General features: G+C 40.6%; 1 protein-coding gene across 2 annotated transcripts; it reads right to left on the bottom strand.

Moving 5' to 3' along the window:
• Positions 1 to 3,710: 3,710 nt before the first annotated feature.
• Positions 3,711 to 22,491, bottom strand: TXNL1 (thioredoxin like 1). Of its 2 annotated transcripts, XR_012831879.1 has the most exons (9): positions 22,385 to 22,491; positions 20,080 to 20,176; positions 18,791 to 18,964; positions 15,111 to 15,233; positions 14,660 to 14,729; positions 13,872 to 14,044; positions 10,937 to 11,041; positions 4,400 to 4,632; positions 3,846 to 3,885 (listed from the first exon to the last, which is right to left on the bottom strand). XR_012831879.1 is itself a non-coding variant. In XM_075727209.1 (8 exons), the coding sequence occupies exons 1-8, from the start codon at positions 22,480 to 22,482 to the stop codon at positions 3,856 to 3,858; spliced, it is 870 nt and encodes a 289-aa protein (XP_075583324.1). In that variant the 5' UTR covers positions 22,483 to 22,491; the 3' UTR covers positions 3,711 to 3,855. The 2 variants fall into 2 exon arrangements, 1 of the variants encoding a protein (XP_075583324.1); XM_075727209.1 differs by lacking the exon at positions 4,400 to 4,632 and having other exon boundaries at positions 3,711 to 3,885.
• Positions 22,492 to 22,694: the final 203 nt, after the last annotated feature.

The raw sequence follows: 22,694 nt of genomic DNA, 5'->3' as shown, positions 1-22,694 counted from the left end.
AATACCTGTTTTGAGAATTACACATAGAACAAGCCACTGTATTTCCAGTGCATGCAGAAACGCATGGCATGAAGGACAACACTTTATTAAGAAATACCTAAGTAGAAAAGACCCTTCAAAGTTTCAGCCACAGGAAAAGATAGATTTGGTATCACAGAGTCAAATCTTTAAGAAACCTAGAGGTGAGTAGTTAAGATGCACAGAATGCCCTTGAGTTCATGCCAAACCAGGCTAGGAATTAAATTCAGTGATAAATACTCATGTTCTCTAACACAAGTGAATTTTATTCTATGGAAAGTGCCGATATTTGAGTCAGTACCTAGGTACTTTATTGGCATATCTTAAAAATACTCTTTTGAATCCAGTTACAAACTGGCTGTTAAAGAAAAAAAAAAGTGTAAATTTTTCAAACAAGTGGAGTTTGCTGCAGACCAAGCTGTTGACCCTTCGGACATCGAAAGTCTCCTCTCATTTTCTTACTTCTGACATTCCTTGTACGTGCAACGTACTTTGAATGCTACAGCTACAAACGCACCATGCCCGCGAAAGCAGCGGTGCAAGTTCCACCGGGTATTTCCCCCCGGGATTTAGCTAGCCCGGGACGTTTGCTCCCAAGCGGAGCCTACACGAGGCACTCATGCAGAAGCGTTACGGGAAAGCAGCCGTGGGTTCTTCACCTACCAGTTCCACTACGGAGCCATTTCATTGCTCCCAGCACCGCAAAGCCGACCGAAGGAAAAGGAGGAGTCTATGCAATTCTGCTTCTTTGTCACCTCTGACCAAGCTCGATTTCCTTCTCGCCCCATTTTAAGAGGATGTGCCGTGTTAGGCGTCCTATTGCCTACAAAACGCTACAGGCATCTTCAGCCTACCGAGGAGATGACAGAAGCAGGAAATTAGGTATTTTGAAGGAATCGGGCAGATTAAAGATGCCCCTCCTTGACCACAAGCACTTTTTCAGGCTTTAGCTTCTAACTATTATTACTTCTTACACTTTCTCCATTAATTTAGAAGCCAAATGATATTTAGAGGTTAGCCTTCCAATACCTCAAACTCTTATCAGAAATAAAAACATTGAGGACTATAAACATGAAAACAAACAACTTCCCTAGTGCTGTATTTGCTCTCTCTGGCAGTCTTTAGATCAAGTCCAGCAGCTCTCCGATAATATATGCTTATTAATCTCAACACACAAGTAACATAAAGGATAAAGAGGAGACAAGCCTACATGAAAAGCTCCCGGTGTACAGTATCTGCGAGCAACTCAAGTGCCCCTTCTCAGCCTTTTCAACGCACCCACGCAGGAACACCTTAAGGGCGATACTCTAATTAAGGCACGGCACTGGGGATTAACTCTGTTACGCAGTCCCCAACCCGATACCCTGGCCAACACGCTGTCCTGGGGAACCGCAGGACTAAGGAGCCTTTTGGCATTTCAAGACACCAAGCAAACCTCACGACCAGCTTTCCGACCCTGAAGGAAGCGAGAGAAGGCTCCAGCTAAAACTATTCTTGAAGTTACCAGCTGGACAAGGAGATTTGCTATAAAATACATGCGCACCCACAGACTTCCAGCAACCTTGTGCCGAAAAGTCCAACAGACAGACCTTTGCTAGAAGCAAAGCAGCAAGGGGTGGGCTGGCTGAAGGGGGACAAGGGGACAGGACTGCTGGCAAAGCTGGGTCAGACCTTGCTTATGCATCAACGCATGAAAATAATTTTGCACACACACGCCACTTACCTCAGTAAGATTTCTGAGCAACACAACAGCTTATTTCACCCGCCTCTCCCAAACAAACGTCACCCTTCGGATACGTAAAAAAGTAATAAACTGAGCAGGGAGCGGATTTAACCTAGCGACAGTAACGTTGGTCATCTGTAGCTTGGACCGGCCAGGCATTTCAATTGTCACAGCCCCTGCGTTATTTGAACGCAAGCAGCATTACAGTTCCCTTTTCGGACTCCTAGCCAGAACTTCTCAGCGTGGCTTTTCCCATTGAACACAACACTCGGAAAGCCCAGGCCAAGCAGCTGCATTGCAAGCGCCCATCCCGCCAGACCCACGCGCACCCGGGAACACCGTGCAAGGGTAATGCCGCGTAAGAGACAGTATCGCATCCTAACTGCAGATTTGTCATTTTTAGCTCCTTGTGCATAATTCTCCCCCATTTTCCATGAAGTGCAACGTGTGACAGTTACCTCTAAACATTTATTTCGATCTATGTACATAGTATCATTACGGAAGGTATGCGTCATGCAACCAAGGAAATCACAGAAGAGTCCCATAAACAATATAAATCTGACTAATCTTTTACAAAGATGAGAATCACTAGGTTATCAAATCTCTCAGGTATAAATATTATGAGGTAAGCAATACTTAAGATGAGGCACTTAAACAATAACCCAAAAGGTAATTAGTGTACAAAATTATAAACAGGAACAGTTATTCATATTGCCCTCAATTATATTTAAAAATGATTTATATTCTATATACAGTGTCTTACATGCCTTACACCCCCCACTGAAGCAAAACATTCAGGAAGTACAGAAGAAACCAAGTCATCATCGCATGCATCGACCATAATACAGGCAGGCGAGCATCCCAGAGTATGCAGCGATACAGTGCGGGGACGGGAAAAAAAAAAGTGCCTCTCAAAGAATGTTTTTCTAGACAATCCCGTTTTCTGTTTGGAGAAAATATCTATGCTAACAGAAAGTTAACTTGGTATTAACATACAAATCTGCTAAGCCAGAAGAGAACCACCCTACTGTGTTCAAGGAAGGAATGTCAATTAGGACAGGATTTAAGCCTTAGTGGGATTTATGGTAATTAGAAATGTAACAAATTTAACTTTACAAAGAAATTAATTATGCCAATTAAAACACTTAGCAAGTTTTACTGGGAATTTATACAGTATTATATGTATATGGTGCTGATCAATGCCCAATTTATTAAAATTACTGAGGGCAAACTTCCAAGAAAATTTACCAAAGTACTACAGGAATTCCAAATTAAGATATAAAATTAATATTTGCAATAAATATTTCCTTATCAAGGTCCAGAGAGAGGAAAAACACCCAATAAAAAAAGAAATAAGGAATTTATGTTCAGGTGGGGTGCACAAACATCTAAATGCCCGTAACTGCACAGCTTGCTAGAGTCTGCCTGGGAAACGAGGTCAGTATTTCCTAATAATATTAAAACAACAAACACTTTCAACAGACTCAAGAATCCTCACTGCCAAACAGCTCGCATCAGCATGCCATTTGTGACAAATCTTCACATTAATGGAATGGTAACTTAAAATACGCTTCCTCCTCCTCTGGTGCTTTTTGAGGTGGGGAGAAAAATGGAAGTTTGCAAAACAGGTGAAGTTATTCCTATCTGAGAAGTATCTGTATTTTGTGGGAACAATGATCCTAAGTTCACTCGGTCTTATAACAAAGTAGCTCGGATTTTATTTTTAGATGGCCTTCAGTGGCCATCCATGTTTTACTTATATTTGACATTTCAAACTCTCTGAACAAAGGCAAGCTACATTACGTCTTCTGTTTCTGAAGATAAGCCAGTCGAGTTTTGAAGTTTAAATGGAACAAAGGAAGAGCCACAGTTACTAGAATAACAAAATTAAACTTGGCAAAAGTAATGAATTTTATTTACAAATACATGTACGAGGATTACAACAGAAACACACTAAGGAAACTCCATCTCAACAAAAGCAATGATTTATTGGTAATGGCATTAAATGAAACAGATTGACAGTCTCTGGTTACGGTCAAGCAATTATCCAGGAGTTGTAGATAAAAGTGAAGATCTCTTTGATTGCAATAAGGCCTTCCAGTGTCTTTTGCGTCCTAGTGGCTCTCTCCTTTTTTGCCAACTACCTGATAGGAGGAAAAAAACAGAAATAATATTTAACCAAAAAAGTCCTGCCAAGTATTTTTTAAAGTAAGTCTCAAAAGAAACAAGTGCAACTGAGTTTTCAACTAACTTAATGCATTTAAGCATGCATTATTCTAGCACTTGCAGAAGCTATGAATCCCTCTGAAGGGTTAAGACGGATGCAAGACACACAGGAAACCCTATCTTTAGTACTCATACAGACAGCAAAGCATCAGTCTCATTTTGGTAAGAATAAGACAACAGTAACTGCAACAGAACAGACCACACTTAAAAATACGTGTTATATACCAAGCATTCAACCTTAATACATTATATAAAAATATTATAGCGGGAAGAGAACCACTGGGTGCTCAAATGTAAGTTTGTTCATTTTCCTTGGCATCCTTGCCATGTACCTCACTGAGAACATCTACCTTATAATGAAGCTCAAACCTATAAAGAAATCCAGCAGTCACCTGATTGTCAGTTATTCCTTGTCAAAACATTATTCCTTACCAAGCCTCCTTCCAATCTCCAATTCTGCAAACTCCACCTGGAATCAGAGTCAGCTTAGTGCTTCCCTTTTCTGAAAAGATCACCACTGCCACCAGACCTTGGCGAGTCGATTTGCCAGCCAACAGCAAGTGCGACTCCAGCACTTTATACACTGCTGTGCGGGTTTAGAGTTAGCGGAGTTCACTGCAGAAGGGTATCCAGTCCCCTTCGTTAAGATAACTGAACACAAAATCCTGAGAGCAGAAAACGATGCCATTTTAGTCACTTTTCTGAAAAGATTCAGACATAATTCTAGTGCTCTTGCAGACCCTTGGAAAAAAATATCCATTTGTAAGCCAAACCAAAATAAAAAGAAAGTCAGTCTTAAAGTTTAAGGCTTCAAACTGCAGCAGGGAGCTTGTGCAAGGCACCAATTCCCAACTCATTTCCATCTAACTAGAGAGCAGCACTTACGGCTCTGACAAGGTGTAGTCAGAATTCACATGAACAGAGATCTGAAGATTACACTAATGGAGCACGGAATTTCCCATTACTGCTCGTAATAATGCTGAAAACAAAGGAGTAAAACCTTTCTTGTACTCTAACCAATTGACCGCTATAGCAAATGCGTTAGGTATTGATCAGCTCTGCAGTTAAGTGACAATAGACCAAACAAGATTCACAGAGTCAATAGTGAAATATAGAACTGGGGGGGGGGGGGGGGGGAACCCCAGAAACAAAAAACCCAAACCCAAACCACCCACAGCCCTGAACTAGGGAAGCCTCATGGACCCATTGGAAGTATTCTTCCTGATCCTTCTCCTTTTTTCCATTTCTTGTCAAACTTCAAGGAGGGAGCTTCACTATCCAGAGTTATCACTATCACAAAGTAATTGAGATCCACTGATGAAAAGTACTTTTAAAGACCGTTTCAGCTCCAAGGAACCCTTGACCAGGAGCATTTCACCAAGCTGTAAATTCAACCTAATGCTTAAGGTCAGGAAAATCCCAATCTGACAACATGAGCAAAGAAGAAAAAAAAAAAGTAATCAGAAGCCCAATCACTTGCATTAAGATCCAATTAATCAAGTTAAAAAAAAAAGTTAAATTTGTCAAGAAGCAACATTTATTTTTTGTGTGTTTCCAAAGCACCAAACTGTGTTCACACACAGATCAAGCAAAAAAAAAAAAGAAAAAAAGAAAGAAAGAAAAAAGAAAAACCACAGTTAAAAGATTAAAGATTAGGTGTTAGCAAGTGTGGAACATCAACAAAAAATGTTGCTATACCAGTCTGAGGCAGAAATTGACAACTCGCCCATGTGTATTATCTGTGAAAATCAATCACACCAATATGGATATTTTGTCATCACAGGTCAAAAGAAACCTATTTTCTGACCATCCCACTCCACCTTCCCAAAAGGAAACGAGCTGTTTAAACTTAAACCAAAACAACTGTCATTATTCTTTTTTCAGAAGTAGATCCATTTTCCTTCCTTCTACAGAAACAACTGCCATCTAGCGCATTCTAAGGTGGCGGGTACAGCCTGTAATTCCCGCACAAAAGATGACGGCTTTGGAGCAGGCGCTGCTTTCAATCGTTTGGCTTTTTCCCAAGCATCAGTCCAGAGCCTGACAGTGACAAAAACACAACCAACTCTATCGCTCATTACAGGAGTAGGACCGGAAACACCTTATTACTGAACCTTCTGGAGCAGAGTTGGGTTTGGTTGGTTGGTTTAAATATATATAAAGAGGTCGGGCAAGTAAAATTAGCAGGATGCTGTTGGAGAACCCAGGCCACATAGGTACAAACACTCACCATCTCCTCACTGTGTCTCCCCTGAGCAGGTGCTCAGTGCCACTAGAGGAAATGTAGAGAGTAGCACTGTGCAGCCCATTCTGGCTTGCCTACTACTTACTGAAGGGTCACCACAAAGAAGAACACTGAGCTCCACTAAGATTTTAAAAACAGTCAAGTCTTGGTAGAGCATTTCACAAGCTGCATCTCAACCAGCTTCACAATTCAATACAGCCTGAAAAATTCACTACAGAAAATAATTTGTTAAAGTACCATATGGTATGCCTTTAAAATGTGAGTTCAGCATGACAGTGGGACAGAAATTTGGGAAGACTGAAAGGTAGAGAGAAGTGTTTAAGGTTAAGATTTGGAGCGGGGAGTAGAAGGAAAAGATGAGTTGGTGAGTCAGAAGGTAGAGAAGGCTTTTCCTGATGGTGGAAGGTGCAGAGAAGGCGGCTCTTGCATCAATACTGAGATTGTGGAAAGGGTGAAAGAGATGCTAGATGAGCAGAGGGAACAAGGAAGGGAGTAGTGCAAGACCACTTCAATCTTATTATTACTTTTTAATTTCTTCTTTTTAGTTCTTTAGAAATGGGAAGTTAAGCTGAAAAACAAACAAAATGTTACAAGAAAAAAAAAGGAGCAGCATATAGTGCAAATAAGCAGTTCTGAGTAGAAAGAAAGCCTTCATTCAAGAGGGGACAAAAAAAAAAAAACCAAAAAACCCCAACCATCCCACAACCTATCAATATCCCAGCCTCAAAACTGAGCAGCAGTATGTTTCATTCATTAATACCAAAAATAAACAAGAACTATGTTGGACATCAACGGTTGCATGCTCTTCCAAAAACAAAAGCATGTTTACAAGTTCACCACAAGATTCACAGGAACCTCCCTAATTCTAAGCTATCTATAGTTAAGAAACCCGCAGAACTTGCACCTTTACACTTTTAGCTGCCCGCCCAGCAAAGCAGTCCAACTGAGCATCTTTGAGCATCAGAAGCAAGTCTCAAATGCAGCCTACTACACCTCAAATGCAGCCTACTACACCTCAAATGCAGCCTACTACACCTCAAATGCAGCCTACTACACCTCAAATGCAGCCTACTACACCTCAAATGCAGCCTGCTGTAGTAGTTTGCATGATCAGCTATGCCTTAAGTCAGACCCTGCGTGGCCAAGAAACAGTGGCATAAACGCTTCAAGTGTTAAGAAAGTTTTTTAAAACAAGCGAACATGCCTTTAAATCAAGCTTTTCCAAAAGCATTTCAGAATATATTAAATACATATAGGAAGTGAATATTCATCCTAGTCCTCTGCTGTTGAGGGCCTCTTCATTTACACAGGCAAAGCACAGGCCTCGCCCCACTACTCTCTGTGCTTAACTCACTACGCTGCCGTCAGCTCTAAGCAGAAATTTTTTCTTTGGTCTCCCCCTTTTCCATCACTCCAAAGACTTCCCTCCTCCCCAGAGGATAAAAATCAGGTTGTGCAAGGAGCAGGATACACACAACATACTAAAACAAGTCTGAAAGCAGCTTTTATAGCTTCACTCACTCAGTCCAGCAATACCACCTACATGCAAGAACATGGAAGAACATTTTTTACAGTGGGGCCAATCAATCACTGGAACAACCTGCACAGGGACGTGGCCGAGGCCCCATCGCTGGACATTTTCAAGATGCAACCGGACAGGGTGCTCGGTAATCTCCTCTACGCTCCCTTTCCCATGCAAGGTTGGATCAGGTGATCTTTTCAGATCCCTTCCGACCTGGGCTGTTCTGTGATTCTACGTATGTCCAAACTAACTTGAGGCCAAAATCACTAATGAAGGGCCGACTTAACTACACCTGCGTAGTACTTCTGATCTTTTCCAGAGTAGATGAATTTCAGCTTTCTATTCAACAGCGTAAGTACTGGGAACAATGCCTCATTTCTATTAAACACACGAACTGACTCCCTGATCAAGAAGAGGTGATTCTTCTCACAGCCATGTTGGTGTTAGCAGAGCACCACATGAGCAAACACGAGTTTTCCTCAACTGTCTGAGGGACATGGGACCCGCAGCTATGCGCCTTAATAACCAACTGCTCAGCAAGAAGTTGCTAAAACTAAAAGCATGCATTCAGATCCCACCCCAACTGGGAAGCAAAATACATTAGTCTGACCCTTAGCAGTCATTCAAACCAACGTGTTTGTTTTATTTTTTACTTTGAAACTGAACATGCATACAATCAACTAAGCAGTGATGTGATCAATCATAAAAACATGACTGGGATCGCATTCATGTCCACTTCCTAATTCAAGCCCTTCAGATAAGATATTTAACAGATTCTTACAAACACGTCTCAAACTCGGGGGAAAAAAGCATTCCCCCATCTTGTTAATAATATTGCAATACTATTTCTATCATCATTAGAAGAGAAATATGAACAGTAGAGACAGACTGAGATGAGGGAGCGAGACAGATGAAAGCAGTGAGGAGTCCTGTGAGGAACTACTCAAGGGGATGAGAAGAAAAATAAGGCTTCCCAGTTAATCTACAAACCTAAATATAATTAATGCCCAACGCTACATTAACGTTTCATAACTGACAGGATCACTGGAAGAGGGGAAACAAAAGCTAAAATTCTTAAAAGCACTGCAACTCTGCCAGACTACGCATCCCATTTGTTACGATGAAATATTTTAACAGCCTAATATTAAAACTACACGTTCAGGAAGCAAAATAGGATTACATATAGCGTCGATGAGTATCTGAGTTAAGACAGGATTAGCCACTTCATAACCCAGTAACGCCTGCTCCTCTACTTAAGGCCATTCTGACCAGTTCCTTAACATCCTGACGGTACCAGCACAATGCTAACACCCTGGGACTGTTTGGCATATCAGTCTTGTCAGCTCGCGCCCCTTCCCCTTCCATCTAAATGGATGTCGCAAGACACACAGGCACACTCCTTGATGGTGCCAAGACATTCACCTGCAAACTTTAAGGAAACCAAAACTGTTAACTGGCACAGTATTTACCAGGCCATATAGCAGCTGCCAGGCATCCACACTGCATCTAGAACCGAGGGAGATCTGTACATCCCCTCTAACTACTGTAGAGGGCTGAGATGCCTGGAGACCCACGCTGGTTTTAACGCCTTTATAGGGTTGTGTGAGGCCACGTGTGAATTAAAATACCCACTCCCCACACAAACGCTGACTGGAGTGCAGAATGTTACAGCAGTCAGTCTCAGGCTAAGGCAGTACTTCAGTACTGCGTCCACCAAACTAACATTTTGTCCACGCAATGCAAAATACCGTAGGAAACATGTTGTGCAGGCTCAACACTAGTCTCAAATCCACGTAACATTCTACAGAAAAACCTGAATTGCCTTACCAAGTGCACCCCAATCAGGATTATCAATTTTTAAAAAAAAAAAAAAACCACACTAACAATCAGGTCAGGTTTAAAGAGTGCACTTGTGGAAAATAAACTTTCAGTACTTTCGAAAGCAAAACTAATTTACAGAGTTTAAGAGAACTGAAAGCAGGACAGCGCAAATATTGAGCCAGAGTTCCATCCACCTCACAACAATAACAGAAAGTGCTGCAGATTAACAATGTTGAAAGAGTAATTGTGCAACTCATTGCAGGGGATGCCCTAATAAGTACTGACAAAAAAACCCCATATAAAACAAAAAATGTAAGCAGACTGTAAATCAATTAACGTATTTTAGTTTTGGGAGAATTGGAAATGCTGTATTAGGAAGGTCTAAAATTGATATCCAGTTAATTTCAGTACATTAGAACAACTTTTTCAATGACTTCAAGATTCATCGAAAGGCAGCAAATTAACAACTTCATTATTACCTGCAAAGATAGTAAGTTTTACATGTGGCAGTTAAGATCAAGTTTTGACATTAAAAATTCCAAGTACGTGATGTGTTGGTGAGTGTTAGTGTTTGCAGCTTTCTGAATAGGTCATTTGTTTATAGGTCATTTGTACAATAAATTTTGTGGCGCTTTTAATGTTATTGGTCACCTACACAGTAGTTCGTAGGCAGGTGTTACAGCAGTATTTGCCCTTTTACAAAGGCTACAAAGTTTTAAAGCCATTTATTTTAAAAAGACTCAAAAAAATTTTGAAGAAGTTGTAAGTAGCTTTAAAGTTTCAATCCTTTCAAACCCATTTCACATTCTCAAAAAAAATCAAGAATTGAGAGTGCCCTGTTGTTCAGCACTACTGTGTCTAAAGTCACACTGTAACAAGTGGTTTGCTTCTTCATTTCCTCTTTAAAAAGATGTTTAATTAATGTTTAACCTTGTCACCTTGTGACCAAATATTTTTCAGATCTCAAGCTTAATGTTGCCCAGTGAATAAAAATCCTTCAAAGTAGAAGTCAATCACAAGGAGTCTGTTTAATTTGTACATGCAATTGCTTCTCTACTCCTGAACACCATCAGAAAGAGTTTCAAAATCAAGACATAACTCTCACAGCTGTTAAAAAAACCCAGCTTTGTCTACAGTGTATATAAATTGACAGTCCCTCAAGTTTTCATATATACATTCTTATCAGTTATTTTTACAAAGTTTATGAACAAAAACTTGTAAGCAAGACCAAAGATTTGCAAGATACAGCTACACATTTTCTTCTGGATGCCAAAACTACCTTAAGTCGTGGAATCATGGTAACAGCCAAGTGCATTTGTTCTGTCAACCCATTTTTGAGTAGGTTTAAAACATTCAAAAGTGCTTTTAAGAAAGAACTCACTCGCTTGAAGTCATTCATATTTGTTGCTTGGACTGGAGTTCCAATAAACGTGAAGTACGTAATTCTTGTTGTCTCTTCATCGCCATGATTGGATTGGACAAACAACTAAAGAAAAACACCCAAACACAAGAGTTAAGGTCAACTGTCCATCCCTGATTTAATACATAAAAACATTAGGTGCCCGAGATTTTTGAACTAACCAAATTAACACTTTTTCCAATTATAAAGGCCTCTATAACCTTTAGAGAAGCTACTGTCCTCTTACTTTAAATAATCATTACGTAGAATGCTATTATTTTCCTGGTAATTTGTTAAAAACCCACACAGCTTGGATTTTCCCAGCTTCCACTTCTGACCTGAGACCACATTCAGCAAGCAAAAACAGGATCTAAGAAGTCACAATTCACTATTCACCGGAATCTGACTTGAAATGAAGTTAAATATCAATTTAACCATGCTTGCTGAAGCCCCTAAGACTATTCATGTGTAGTTTACTATTACAGCTTGCACAATTGTGCGTTTTACAGCATGAATACTAGATCTATAAAGTTACTTTAGGGTTGCAAACAAATATCGAGCTTCTTTTGAAATATGAACTAAGGAATTATTGCTGGAACCACTACAGTTTTTAAAGTGGACATAATGAAAGAACAATTTTTTGCATGAAGTATTGGTAAGGAACTTGGAGTTAGAAGAGCAGTGAGGTGTTTGTGAATCTTTCCACACTTTATTGCCAGCATGGAGAAAGGAGGAATAAGGAAGCAAGCCAGTAGCTGCATCGAGAGCAGAGGAAAAAAAGGAGAGGGAGGACAACAGGTGGGCAAGGAACAGCACGCATGATGCCCTTTCCACAAGCCACAGCCCGTATCTCTGAAGATGCCCTTTCTGCCTGCAAAACTGCCTGTGCCGCAGACCACCTGGAAGGTATGCATCACTGCAGGCTTGCCCCATACTTAGAAGTTTTTTTGTGACCACACCAGATGCTTGCAAGTGCGTGATAAGCAAGACGGATTGCTTATCTAGACTAGTACAATCACCCCTCCAAACGGCTTCACTGTACTTGGAAGACCATGTCTTTTCCTATCCGGAAGGTGAGGGTTGAAATGCTAAAGAAAGTACTCTTCAGACAAAGAAACAGAAGAGCATGTCAAGGACTGCCTTTTGTCAAACAAACTGCAATGTGTTCAGAGATTCTGTGTCAGTAATGCTATAAAAAGTTCAACGAGTACAGAGAAAACAAATGCCACTGAAGTAGCAGTAATGAAGAGAAGCATACAACAAATGGGGAAAAACAGCTTTAGATATGATGAATTATATGGATTAGAAACTACAGGGTATAGAATTAATAATAATAAACAACAGTTAAGTTAACTAACAAACCCAGCAGTGATCTATAAATGAAGTATGAACTTGCTAATACTGACACGGAAATGTTCAATAAGTATTTCTGATTACACAAGGCAGAAAACCAGGACAATTTGTGTATATGACAACTGTGCCTCCTCCAGTTGATCAGGAACCAAATAGAAGATTTTTATCTGAAGGACTATGTAAGCAAGCAGAACTTCATCACCTGCACCAAAAAGCCAGGTGGTGGACAAGATGACTGGCCATCTCATTTTTAGGAAGTCTTAAATACAGAATCCAGGTTTAGCTAGGAAACCAGGGGAGTGCTACTGCAGTGCCCACATGCAAAGAGTGCAAACAAACAGAACATCTATTTAATCACCTTATCACTTGTCTGGTGTTTGCACATCATCCTGTCTAAAGCTGACACAGGATTTTATTAAATAATAAATACATAACCTGTACATGTCAGCAGAGCTTTGTAGAATATAAGCCTATGTCACCGATCTCCGTTTCATTTGGGAGAGGATAAAATGGGTCGCGAAGGTAACTCCACAGAAATAAGACATGAAAAGGAGTTACTTAGGTTCGCCTCCCATTACATTTAAAATAATTGCTAGTAAAACATTGCTAAACATGAAAGCAGATGACTGATCTAAAATGCAGTCCAACAACAGTAATTCAGAAATTTACTAGAAACCTTTTTACAGAAGAAAAAGTGTGATGAAAAGATTGAGGGCGGATCAATGTTTTGGAGTTACCTGTAACTCATAATAAGCTAGTGATTTCTGTTGCCAGCCCAGTAAAATATAATTTAATTCAATCAACTATAAGTCCATACATTTGCAAACACACAATGCAGGCCATGAAAAGCATTTTCACAGAAAAAAATTCAGGGGTCATACTGGAAAAACAGCTCGATGCAATACTGCGGGAAACAAGGCTAGCGGAGTACCAGGATGACGCCAAGCATATAGCAACTCCAGCATCAATTTAGTCATTGCACATATTGCACCAGAACCTGCATTTTTAAAGTGCAAGAGGAGAAACCGCACCTGCATTTAAGAGTCAAAAACCCTACATGAAATCTGGGGAGTCTCTTACAGCAAGAGAATTAGAGAGCTCATTAAAAGACAAAGGTGCTTTGATTACAGCATTTAAGAACCCTCACAGAGAGCAGGTACTGAGTTTAAAGACATTGCAAGTACTTCACTGATACTCAGAAATCTGTCACTTCTGCAATCAGATTACTGAGAAACTGGATTCCTTGTCTCCTCAACTCTTCAAATGAAGACAAGATGCCTTTCAAGAAGGTAGGTAGTAAAAACGCAAGTTCTGTTAAACAGCACGCTAGCTCATGAAGAGGTGAAAGCGAACCTCCTGTCTCATACAGGTCAAAAGAGACATTGCATGCACATGGCCTTGACTCACCTTAAATTCCTGAAATACTTTTAGCATAAACATACAGTACACAATCAGCAGAGGGAAACTAAGAACATTTACAATGAAATCAACAAACATGCACAGCACTTTAAAAGCCTGTGAAGTTTTCAGCCTGCACAGACCTCAGAACAGAAGCTCTACTTACAGTTACACTGTTAACATTCTGAAATTTTACATAGCGAAGCTGGACAATACCATCTTCTTTAATATCATCTGGTGTCAGCTCCAGGGCTTGAGTTGGTTCGCTTCTTTCTGCTTCTTCAAAATCCATAGATCGAGGAAGGTTGATAAAGATTTTTATGTACTTTGGACCTTGCCCTGTGTTAAAACATAGAGGCGGGATTCCGTTGTTTAAATGTACTTCCAAAATGCTGCTTGAGAAGCCCTTGCTTATGACAGTCTCTAGGCACCACTCAAGGACAGCATGAGCTTCTATAGTTTTAGGATCTCCTCTGCCAATCCTACATCACCACCCTGCATATTGAAGGGCATCCAAAGTTGTACTATTCATCTACATGTCAGAGACAGAATTAAAAAAATCTAATAAAAAGTCTAGAAATAATAGTTTTGCTGTGTCATAACACCTGAACATTCTAGCTAATTTTATAATGTAAACTGAGTTACCATAAAAACTAAGCTATACCTTTCAGTAGCTCTTGCCTTAATTCTTGAATTAAATGTAAGTTTCTCTTTGCAGCGTATCAGACTACCATAAATATTTATATTTGTGTCATACCAAACACGCACAAGGTCAGTGAAAAATGAATGAGATAATTTGTTATGTAATCCATTTACAACAAAGTTACTGAAGCTGCTGTGGGATTCTCAGAAGGTAAAAGGTTCCAGGGACAACAGTGTAATTTTTTGAAAATTCAGCTAAACATGGGCAAACCTTTGGTTTCAAAGATATGATTAAACAGACACTCCACTCACCATTATCTGGCCCCTGAAGTTTCATAGAATAAAGCTTGACAGGTTGACTAAAAGCTACAGTAATAAGCAGCTGTGAAAACAAAAAGTTGCTGTTAACCACTGTTTTCTTCATTCTTAAAAACAAACGTAGCACAATAATCAACTAGAAATAAGTCTGAGCTTTGAAATAAAATTAAGTGCTTACCTTCACTATATTACACACACACACACTAGTATGTGACTTTAAAATATCAGCAAATGTTACTCCCCTTGGAATTTTTTCCATACATAAAGGGATGTGAAACTGGAAATGCTACCATGACCTTTGTATACTAATTTTACTTACACCTACTACCATCTCCCACTCCTACCTACACTACCATAACAATATAAAGTAGACAAGTTCTTAAAAAAAAATGCTTGCAGGCCAGACCATCATTGAAAATATCTCACTTAAAAATATCTACTGTACCTGCTCGTCACAGTCTGATTCCAAGTAGGTAGAGTCCTTACGTAAACAATTATCAAATCCGTGCTCATCACTCTCATTAAGACATTCACAGCCGGCTTTATTGATAAATGGCATTAAATCCATCTGAAAGCAAAAGCAAGAGCGTTGCTGAGTGCATGATAAGCGTGCCATGAACTCACCTGGGATTAGTAAGCATTGGAATGAATGAAATTCTTCATTCAACACATTAAAATAACAAGACACACACACAACCTCAGGGGTTTCTATCAGAAGACACGGCAAAACTAAAGCTATGAATACTGTAGTACTCGGACATATCCTGTTCGTAACTGAATGACATTTTTCCCCTCCATTCAAAGTCCTGCACCCCTGGAACACATGCTTGCCATTCTGAGAATAAGAAACTGGGCACTGGGAGCATTTTCAGATACACTTTTGACAAGTGAGACTACAGCATTCTAAGTCACACCACAACACAGACAAACTGACATTAGACTGGCACCATGATCAACTTAGAGAAAAAAAATCCCAGAAATGGGCCTTCCCCAAAAATATATTATGTATTGCGGAACAAATTAAAAGGACACCGCTGTAGTTCTTATCAGGCTTTATATGCAAAGCTAGTCTTATTTTACTTCTTTTTCAGCACTGTATACAAATTAACTTTATGAAACCTTTTCCTACTTTCTCCATATACTTTGGTAAAAACACAGAACAACAGAAAACAGAACCTATGCTGTTCACCAGGAACCAGTCTGCGTTACTGCTCAGCTCTTTTGTAAAGGCTCCAACTAAAAGCTTTAACATATATGCATTCTTGGATTAAAGCAGACCGCTATCCATGCTCCAAGCCATTTAAAAGGTGGTATTATTGCAAAGGCAGAATAAGCTGTATCAATCTCCAGATAACCAGAAATTTTTGCCTGCAACTGAAGTAAACCAAGTCCCACCGAAGCACAATAAGCCAGGCTAAAAATCAAGAATTTCACATTCTAAGGCCTGCAGACAGGGTATCAACATCTCGCACCATAACAGTACAAATTCAAGATCAGTGTACAGTCACAGAATAGTCCAGACATAGAAAGGTAAAGGAACTTTTAGGTTGACAACCCAAAAACCCCTTCTTAAAGGTATATATTAGGTGCCAAAGAATAATGTACCACCCTTGGAAAAAAGCACACACTGGCTTGGAAATTACTGCATACTACAACTCAGGCAATAGCTTCACTGTACAAACAGAATCTGAAAACAGGCTGCTCTGAGAACACAACTCATTTCCCGTATCCCACTTCCCTTAGGTCTTGCAACTATGTCATTCTAAGCAAAAAGTACTTTTCCCCTCCCAGCATCCAAATGAAGGCTTAGCTTGCAGCTTGCATGCTCAGCAGATACAAGGTAAGAAACAAGAAGGAACACACGGCTGCGCAAGAGGATGAGGATGCTTTCCCGGAGCCGACGGCCATCCAGTCTGGGTCAAGCGTATCCTAAAATAGCATTTCAGCCTACCACTTACGGGTCAAATGGAATTCCTGCTTGGCTCATACAGCCCTGAACGTACTCAGGGCTTGATTCATAGGGGTAAGACACCACCTCCTACAAGATTAACTTTTAACAGAAGATGGTGCGTTCGCCTCAAAACCAATTTCACTAAGCAGACCTGAAGTCGCTACTTGAATGATTTTCAGTGTGTTTAGGACTCCAAAGCTAACAAGCTGAACCTTTGTCTTTTGACATTCCCACAGTTCCATGGAGGATTTCACAGTAATTATAATGTAAGCGTTCACATACAAAGTGAAGAGTGACGCACGCCATGGAACAGTTAGCAAGTAGCTGAACTGCTCGAAATTCAAGCGACCTGTGCCCTAGCAGTTTATTAAAATGAGAAATATTCAGCTGGATTTGCACCCTGCTTACAGTTGCCTGATAGGATACGGCTAGCTATGAATTTAAAATACTTAACCTCCAAAAAACCTGATTTTGCATTTAACAACATAATTTGGGGTTCTATAGATACTCATTGCAGCCAAGTTTAACATATTAGATTTGCTAATGCTAAGTAATGTGCACACTACAGCAGCTAGCTAAGCACTGAACTGTAACATACGATTTAGGTGAAATGTAATACACCACATAACTAGCTGTGTTTATACTTTTGGTAGAACAATAGACAGTCTCATTTAAGGAGTAATATTACACCAAGGATTGCTGGGAGAATGCCACCTAAGACAACAGCTCTAGGAAACTGTTCTGTCACATTAGAGTTCTCATTTACATGTGTTTGTTAGTACAGCTATCAGATAGGCTTATCATTTGCAACGTACAATCACCTTGAGGTAACATGAACACACGCGGAACGTGGTGAAAATAATTTCCTGAGAGCACCAATATTTCTAAGTGGATTGCTCCCTTATTGGAATTTTGGCCAAAAATTCAAGTATCCCTACAAAGTTTTCATTTACCTAGAAGACATGGGCAAATCATGCAATGATAAAGAAAAACCTGTTCATGAACATCAATTTTTAAATCCTTTGGAAAAAAATGTTAGAACCAAGTTTTAGTTACGAGAGATTTTGATGCAAAGTTTAAAAACCATTCAGTCTGAGAACACATATTTAGAAATGTTCACTTTTCTTTCTTACAAATCACTAAAGAGTTACCAGTTATTTACTTAGTTTACATTGTCTGTGAATGCCTGATCAGCAGTTACTGGAGTGATATGCAGCACCCCTACAGAAGCAAAGTGATACACATTAAGCATTAAATTGAAAGCAAATTCACAATCAGCAAGAAGTAATTCTTGTATGCCACTCCGACCAGGCACATAATCTTTTCCAAGTATTCCTGTGACTTTTTTTTTTTTTTACTTTATATATTTTTATATCCTTGTCATTCTTTTGCAGGCAAGAAGAAATCTAAAGAGAGCACTTTGTGGTATCATCCGCTTTTGCAAACATTAGCAATCAGGCAAAAGAAAATATATTATCAGATATCATCTATCTAACAAGACGCTTCCAAAGGCATCCTATTTTCAGGGCAAGCTGCTATAGAGGAAGATGGAGCTGAACTGTTATGAAGGTTAATTCCTTTAGCAACAGAATCTCCCCCCCCCCTTTTTTTTTTTTAAGAGATGAAATAAAGAGGATTAAAGAAAGGGTAGGCAGCAAGAAGAAAAAAGGAAAACCCCAAATGAATCTACCACCACATAAACAACAGAGAGGGTTTCTTAAGGAAAAACTAGAGCAACTTTTCAATGCTTTTGACAACCATGTCCATGGGAAAAGACATTGTTAGACATTTTTTACACTTTAAAAAATGTTTTGGGAAGACAGATTGGGATGTCCGAGAACAAGAAAGAAGCAAAATAAGCAGCTGCAGCAAGAAGTTCATCATAAAACATTAAATTCATTATTTTAATGACTAAGGGCTATGCATGGAGATTTTTCTTAAAACATTTTACAATTCTATAACCATACTTAATAAATATGTACATCTTAATTTTTTAATTTTGCCTGAAAAAGGAAACCCAGACAAGTGATCTTCTCAAAGCCATGGGGAACTTGCAGTTTTGCCTAAAGTAGTATTATTTCACTTGGAGTATGTTTAGAAAGCAACAGATATTTTTTTTAAACATTCAAGTTACACAAACATTTAAAAAAAAAAAAATCTTAAGAGATGCATACATATCCTTTTGGGATATCTGTATCTTCACTGTTTCCAGGATCATTCTCCAGGTGCTGTTTAATTTTTTCTTCTAAACCTACAGCATCTGCTCCTTGATATTGGTCGATTCGCACTTTGTTTCGGAAAAACAGAAATGTCGGCGTTGCTGATATATTATTGGTAGCAGCTGTTCCCTAGAATGCATAAATTAGTTACAAGTGTTACCTAACAGAGTATTACAAATATTAGACAGAAGTATTAGCTTGCCTCACCTAGATAACAATGCATGCACTAGATATTAATCAAGCTACATCACCTCAAACATCACAAACAATATTTGTTGTTTTATAAACAGCTTTAACTCATACAACAATTTTAAGTGAATTTAAATTCTTCAGATCCTCATAATCCTTTACACATTTGGGCATTCTTTGAATGGACTTCACATTGTCAGTAGATTTGTTGGTACACCATAAAAATCATATTACTTCTTTGCTCTCGAAAGTGGAGGATGGCTTAATTTAACACTTTTATTTCACAAGCTTTCTTTACACCCGCATTCCTTCCACTCCCAAGCCACACTGATGCACGCCAAGAAATTGCAACCAGCTGCTGTAGAAGGTGAATTCCATGTGATTTCTACCTGTAATCATACCTGTTATGCACCCACAGCAGTTTTTCCGAAACTTTCCATAATTTAGTGTCATTTGCAACCACTGTTACCACTTTGATGGTCATCTCTCTCCATTATCATTTGCAGTAATTCAAGACACTTCCTTTCAACATACCATTGTTCATTTTTGTTAACAACCCTTAAGTCAATCAATGGCTCACCTGCAACACCGTTGTCTGTTAACTACGGTTGAGTAGTACTGGAGAGGAATCTAGAACCGCTAATCCTATCAGTTTATTGCAGTTTTCATTTTGCTCAATAAATACGCCAATATTTATTTGTAAAGACTTACTCTTTTTAATTCATACTGGTGCTGTCTTCTACACTTAACGGTGTTATCTAAATAGCACAAGCAGCAGGAACTGCTAAACTGTCTGTACGCTGCTTAAATGAAGGACATCACAGTGGTAACTGCAAGAATACTTTTCTAAATGAAAGTGTTGTTTGTTCACATCTTTGTGCGTATCCTAATTTTGGAGAATTTCACAATATGGCTATTTGTGATTCACCAAACACATCAACAGCCACATGACACTACTCTTAGTATACTGTCCTAACAGTTTTTCTTCAAGTTTCCCATTCACTACATTATCTGCTCTTTCTCTTACAGCTAAGAATATGTTTTTGAATACCTACCTGGCATTGATGCACATCTACTTCCAAAAAAGTTGCCTGGGGATATTTGTTACTCAGAGCATTGAAAGCTGGGGCTATCCTCAAACAAGGGCCACATCTGTGAAAACAACATACAGTTTAACTTAGCTCAGTCTTTTTTTGAAAAACGTCTGCCCCAAATAGAATTAGCACATTCATGTTCTTACTGATATCCTTGGTACATGTAAAAATAACCTTCCTACCTGGCTGACAGATGGTGAGCAATCCTGGTGATACAATTAAGAATGACATTTAGAAACACATCATGAAGTGTTAATTCCCACTTCCTCAGACAGCTTCAATGTCACATGATTAGCTTCACCTATTAATTAATACTAACTTCCTATTTTCCATCTAATGGCTTTAGCTCCAGCATGTTTTACCACAAGCCAAAGTCCTGCTAACTAAAGTGACATAAGGGAGGGCAAAGAGTTGCCTGCTTTTCCTGAAACAGTAAAAAAACCCATCCCTCTTAACAGAAAACTGGTGCTAGCACTCCATGTTACCTCCTGTGAAAAAATAGTATCTACAGTAAAATCTACGTATGACTTGAAATATTTAACGGTAATAATGTATCAAACCTTTAGCAGGAATCATAAAATTCTTACTACAATAAATCTCACTTACTAGAACTGTAACCAGTTACTACCATACTTATTTGACCCTGGCAGAACAGACCTGACTTCTGCTGACTTAACTGTATCGCCTGGGCTGAAAATATGTATTTGTTAATTGCTATACCTTTGCTGGCATATATGAAGCGTACAGATGCAACTCTTCCTGCAAAGGAATATTCTCACAACTCGGCTCACCGTGAAAGAAGCAATTAAAAAGCAAAACAGCAAAAATCCCCAGTGGAAACTCCCTCCAACAGCACATCAACATAGGCCATATCTAAAACGGAGAGCTCTGTCAACACGAATCTGCCAACACGTATAGCTGTAAAACAGCACGGACGAGATCTGCTTCACCTTTCCTATTCTCTCTTGACAGAGAAGGTACGGATCCACAGCAGCTTAGCGAGGCATACTCAAAGATATTTATACGCCAAGACACCAAGCCATTAATCTAACTGGAACCTAACCTATTGGGCTGCCTGTAACCAGAACGTTTTCCTGGGCACGCGTGTACGCAGTATTACTAAGCTCACCAACACCTCTGCAGTTATGGGCGAACTTGACTTACCTAAAAAAAAAACCAAACCACCACCCAAGCCCATAACTAAGAAGCAGCAATTGGCCATCAGATGCATGTGTATCAATGCTTTTTTCAGTACCCATTCAGACACACAGCTAGTAATTCCTGTGGCCTCTTCTGAGCATAACACCTTTCGCAACATCAGACCTGAAGAACCTTGAGCTCCAAACAGCCATCGGGAGCGAAATAGTTCAGCTGTACATCTACATAAGGGGTGGAAAGATGAAGAAAAAGAGTATAGGTACTAAAAGCTAGGACTTTTGACAATAATAAGGTGCACTTTGAAGCCCAGGACCCCCAACACTATTGCTGTTCTCCCCAATTCTGCAGATTACTGCAAATAATCGAATTGCTGAGATTTCCTTTGGCCACCAGTGGAGCCAGATTACAGCACACTCGTATATCAAACCCCCCCTGAGTAGGGGAAAAAGGACAACCGTTTGCCCTGGGCAAAAAGGATGAGGATCCCGCTAAGTTTTATTAAGACAGAAGATGTTTTTAACAGAAACCAAGAATGACGCATCCCTCTCTAAACAGTGGCTTCCTGATCCACAAATGGATTTTAAGCCAGCGTAGTGCCTGCTCTCCTCGGAGCACCTAAGAATGCCAGGTTCAGAGGGCAGGGGAAGCTGGCTGAGCTGCAAACAGGTGAATTTTACACCAGGAATAGGAAACACCATTCCAACGCTGGGACTATGCTTATGTACCGCAGGCAGGGAGCGTCGCCAGCACTAAAGAAACAATCAGCTCTCAGCTCTTACCCCCGCAGCTGGCCGGTGACCGACATAATCCAGCATTTTGCCAGCTGCCTGCACTTCTCAAGCTGAAAGCCTCGCCTCGCTCCCAAATAAATAAAGATACCGAAAGCCCCCAAGGCCCGCAGAGGCTCCCCCGGTGCCGGAGCCTCCCCAGCCCCAGCCCAGGGCGGCAGCGGCAAGGAGCTGGCGAGCAGATGTCTGCCGGTGGGCCCGGCCCGGCCCCCGCCCTCCGCGCCCCTCAGGAGGCCGGGCCGGGGGGACCCGGGGCGGGGGGGTCCGGGGCCAGGCCCACCGCGAAGGGAACCGGCAGCCCGCAGCCCGCCCCCACTCACCCCCGCATGGTGAACTTCACCACGGCCAGGCGGGAACCGGCAGCGCTGAGCTCGGGCTGGAACTCGGTGTCGTTCGCGATCACCTTCACGCCCACCATCCTCGCCGGGCGGCGGCGGACCCGCGCTGAGGGGCGGCGGCGGCCTGCTATCTGCAGCGTCACGGCGGGACGGGGCCGCCCGGCATGCACCGCTCGGCTCAGGGCGCAGGCGCGGCCGCCACGCCGCTCCCAGCCGGGCCCGCCGGGCCGACATCTTGAGGGCGGGGCGGGGGCGCGCCCGCTCGCCAGCGCCGCGCCCGGCCGCCGCCATC

Source organism: Pelecanus crispus, chromosome Z, assembly GCF_030463565.1.
Source record: "Pelecanus crispus isolate bPelCri1 chromosome Z, bPelCri1.pri, whole genome shotgun sequence".
Taxonomy (NCBI): domain Eukaryota; kingdom Metazoa; phylum Chordata; class Aves; order Pelecaniformes; family Pelecanidae; genus Pelecanus; species Pelecanus crispus.
Note: the sequence above shows the minus strand (reverse complement) of the source record. Positions and strands in the feature narration are given on the sequence as shown.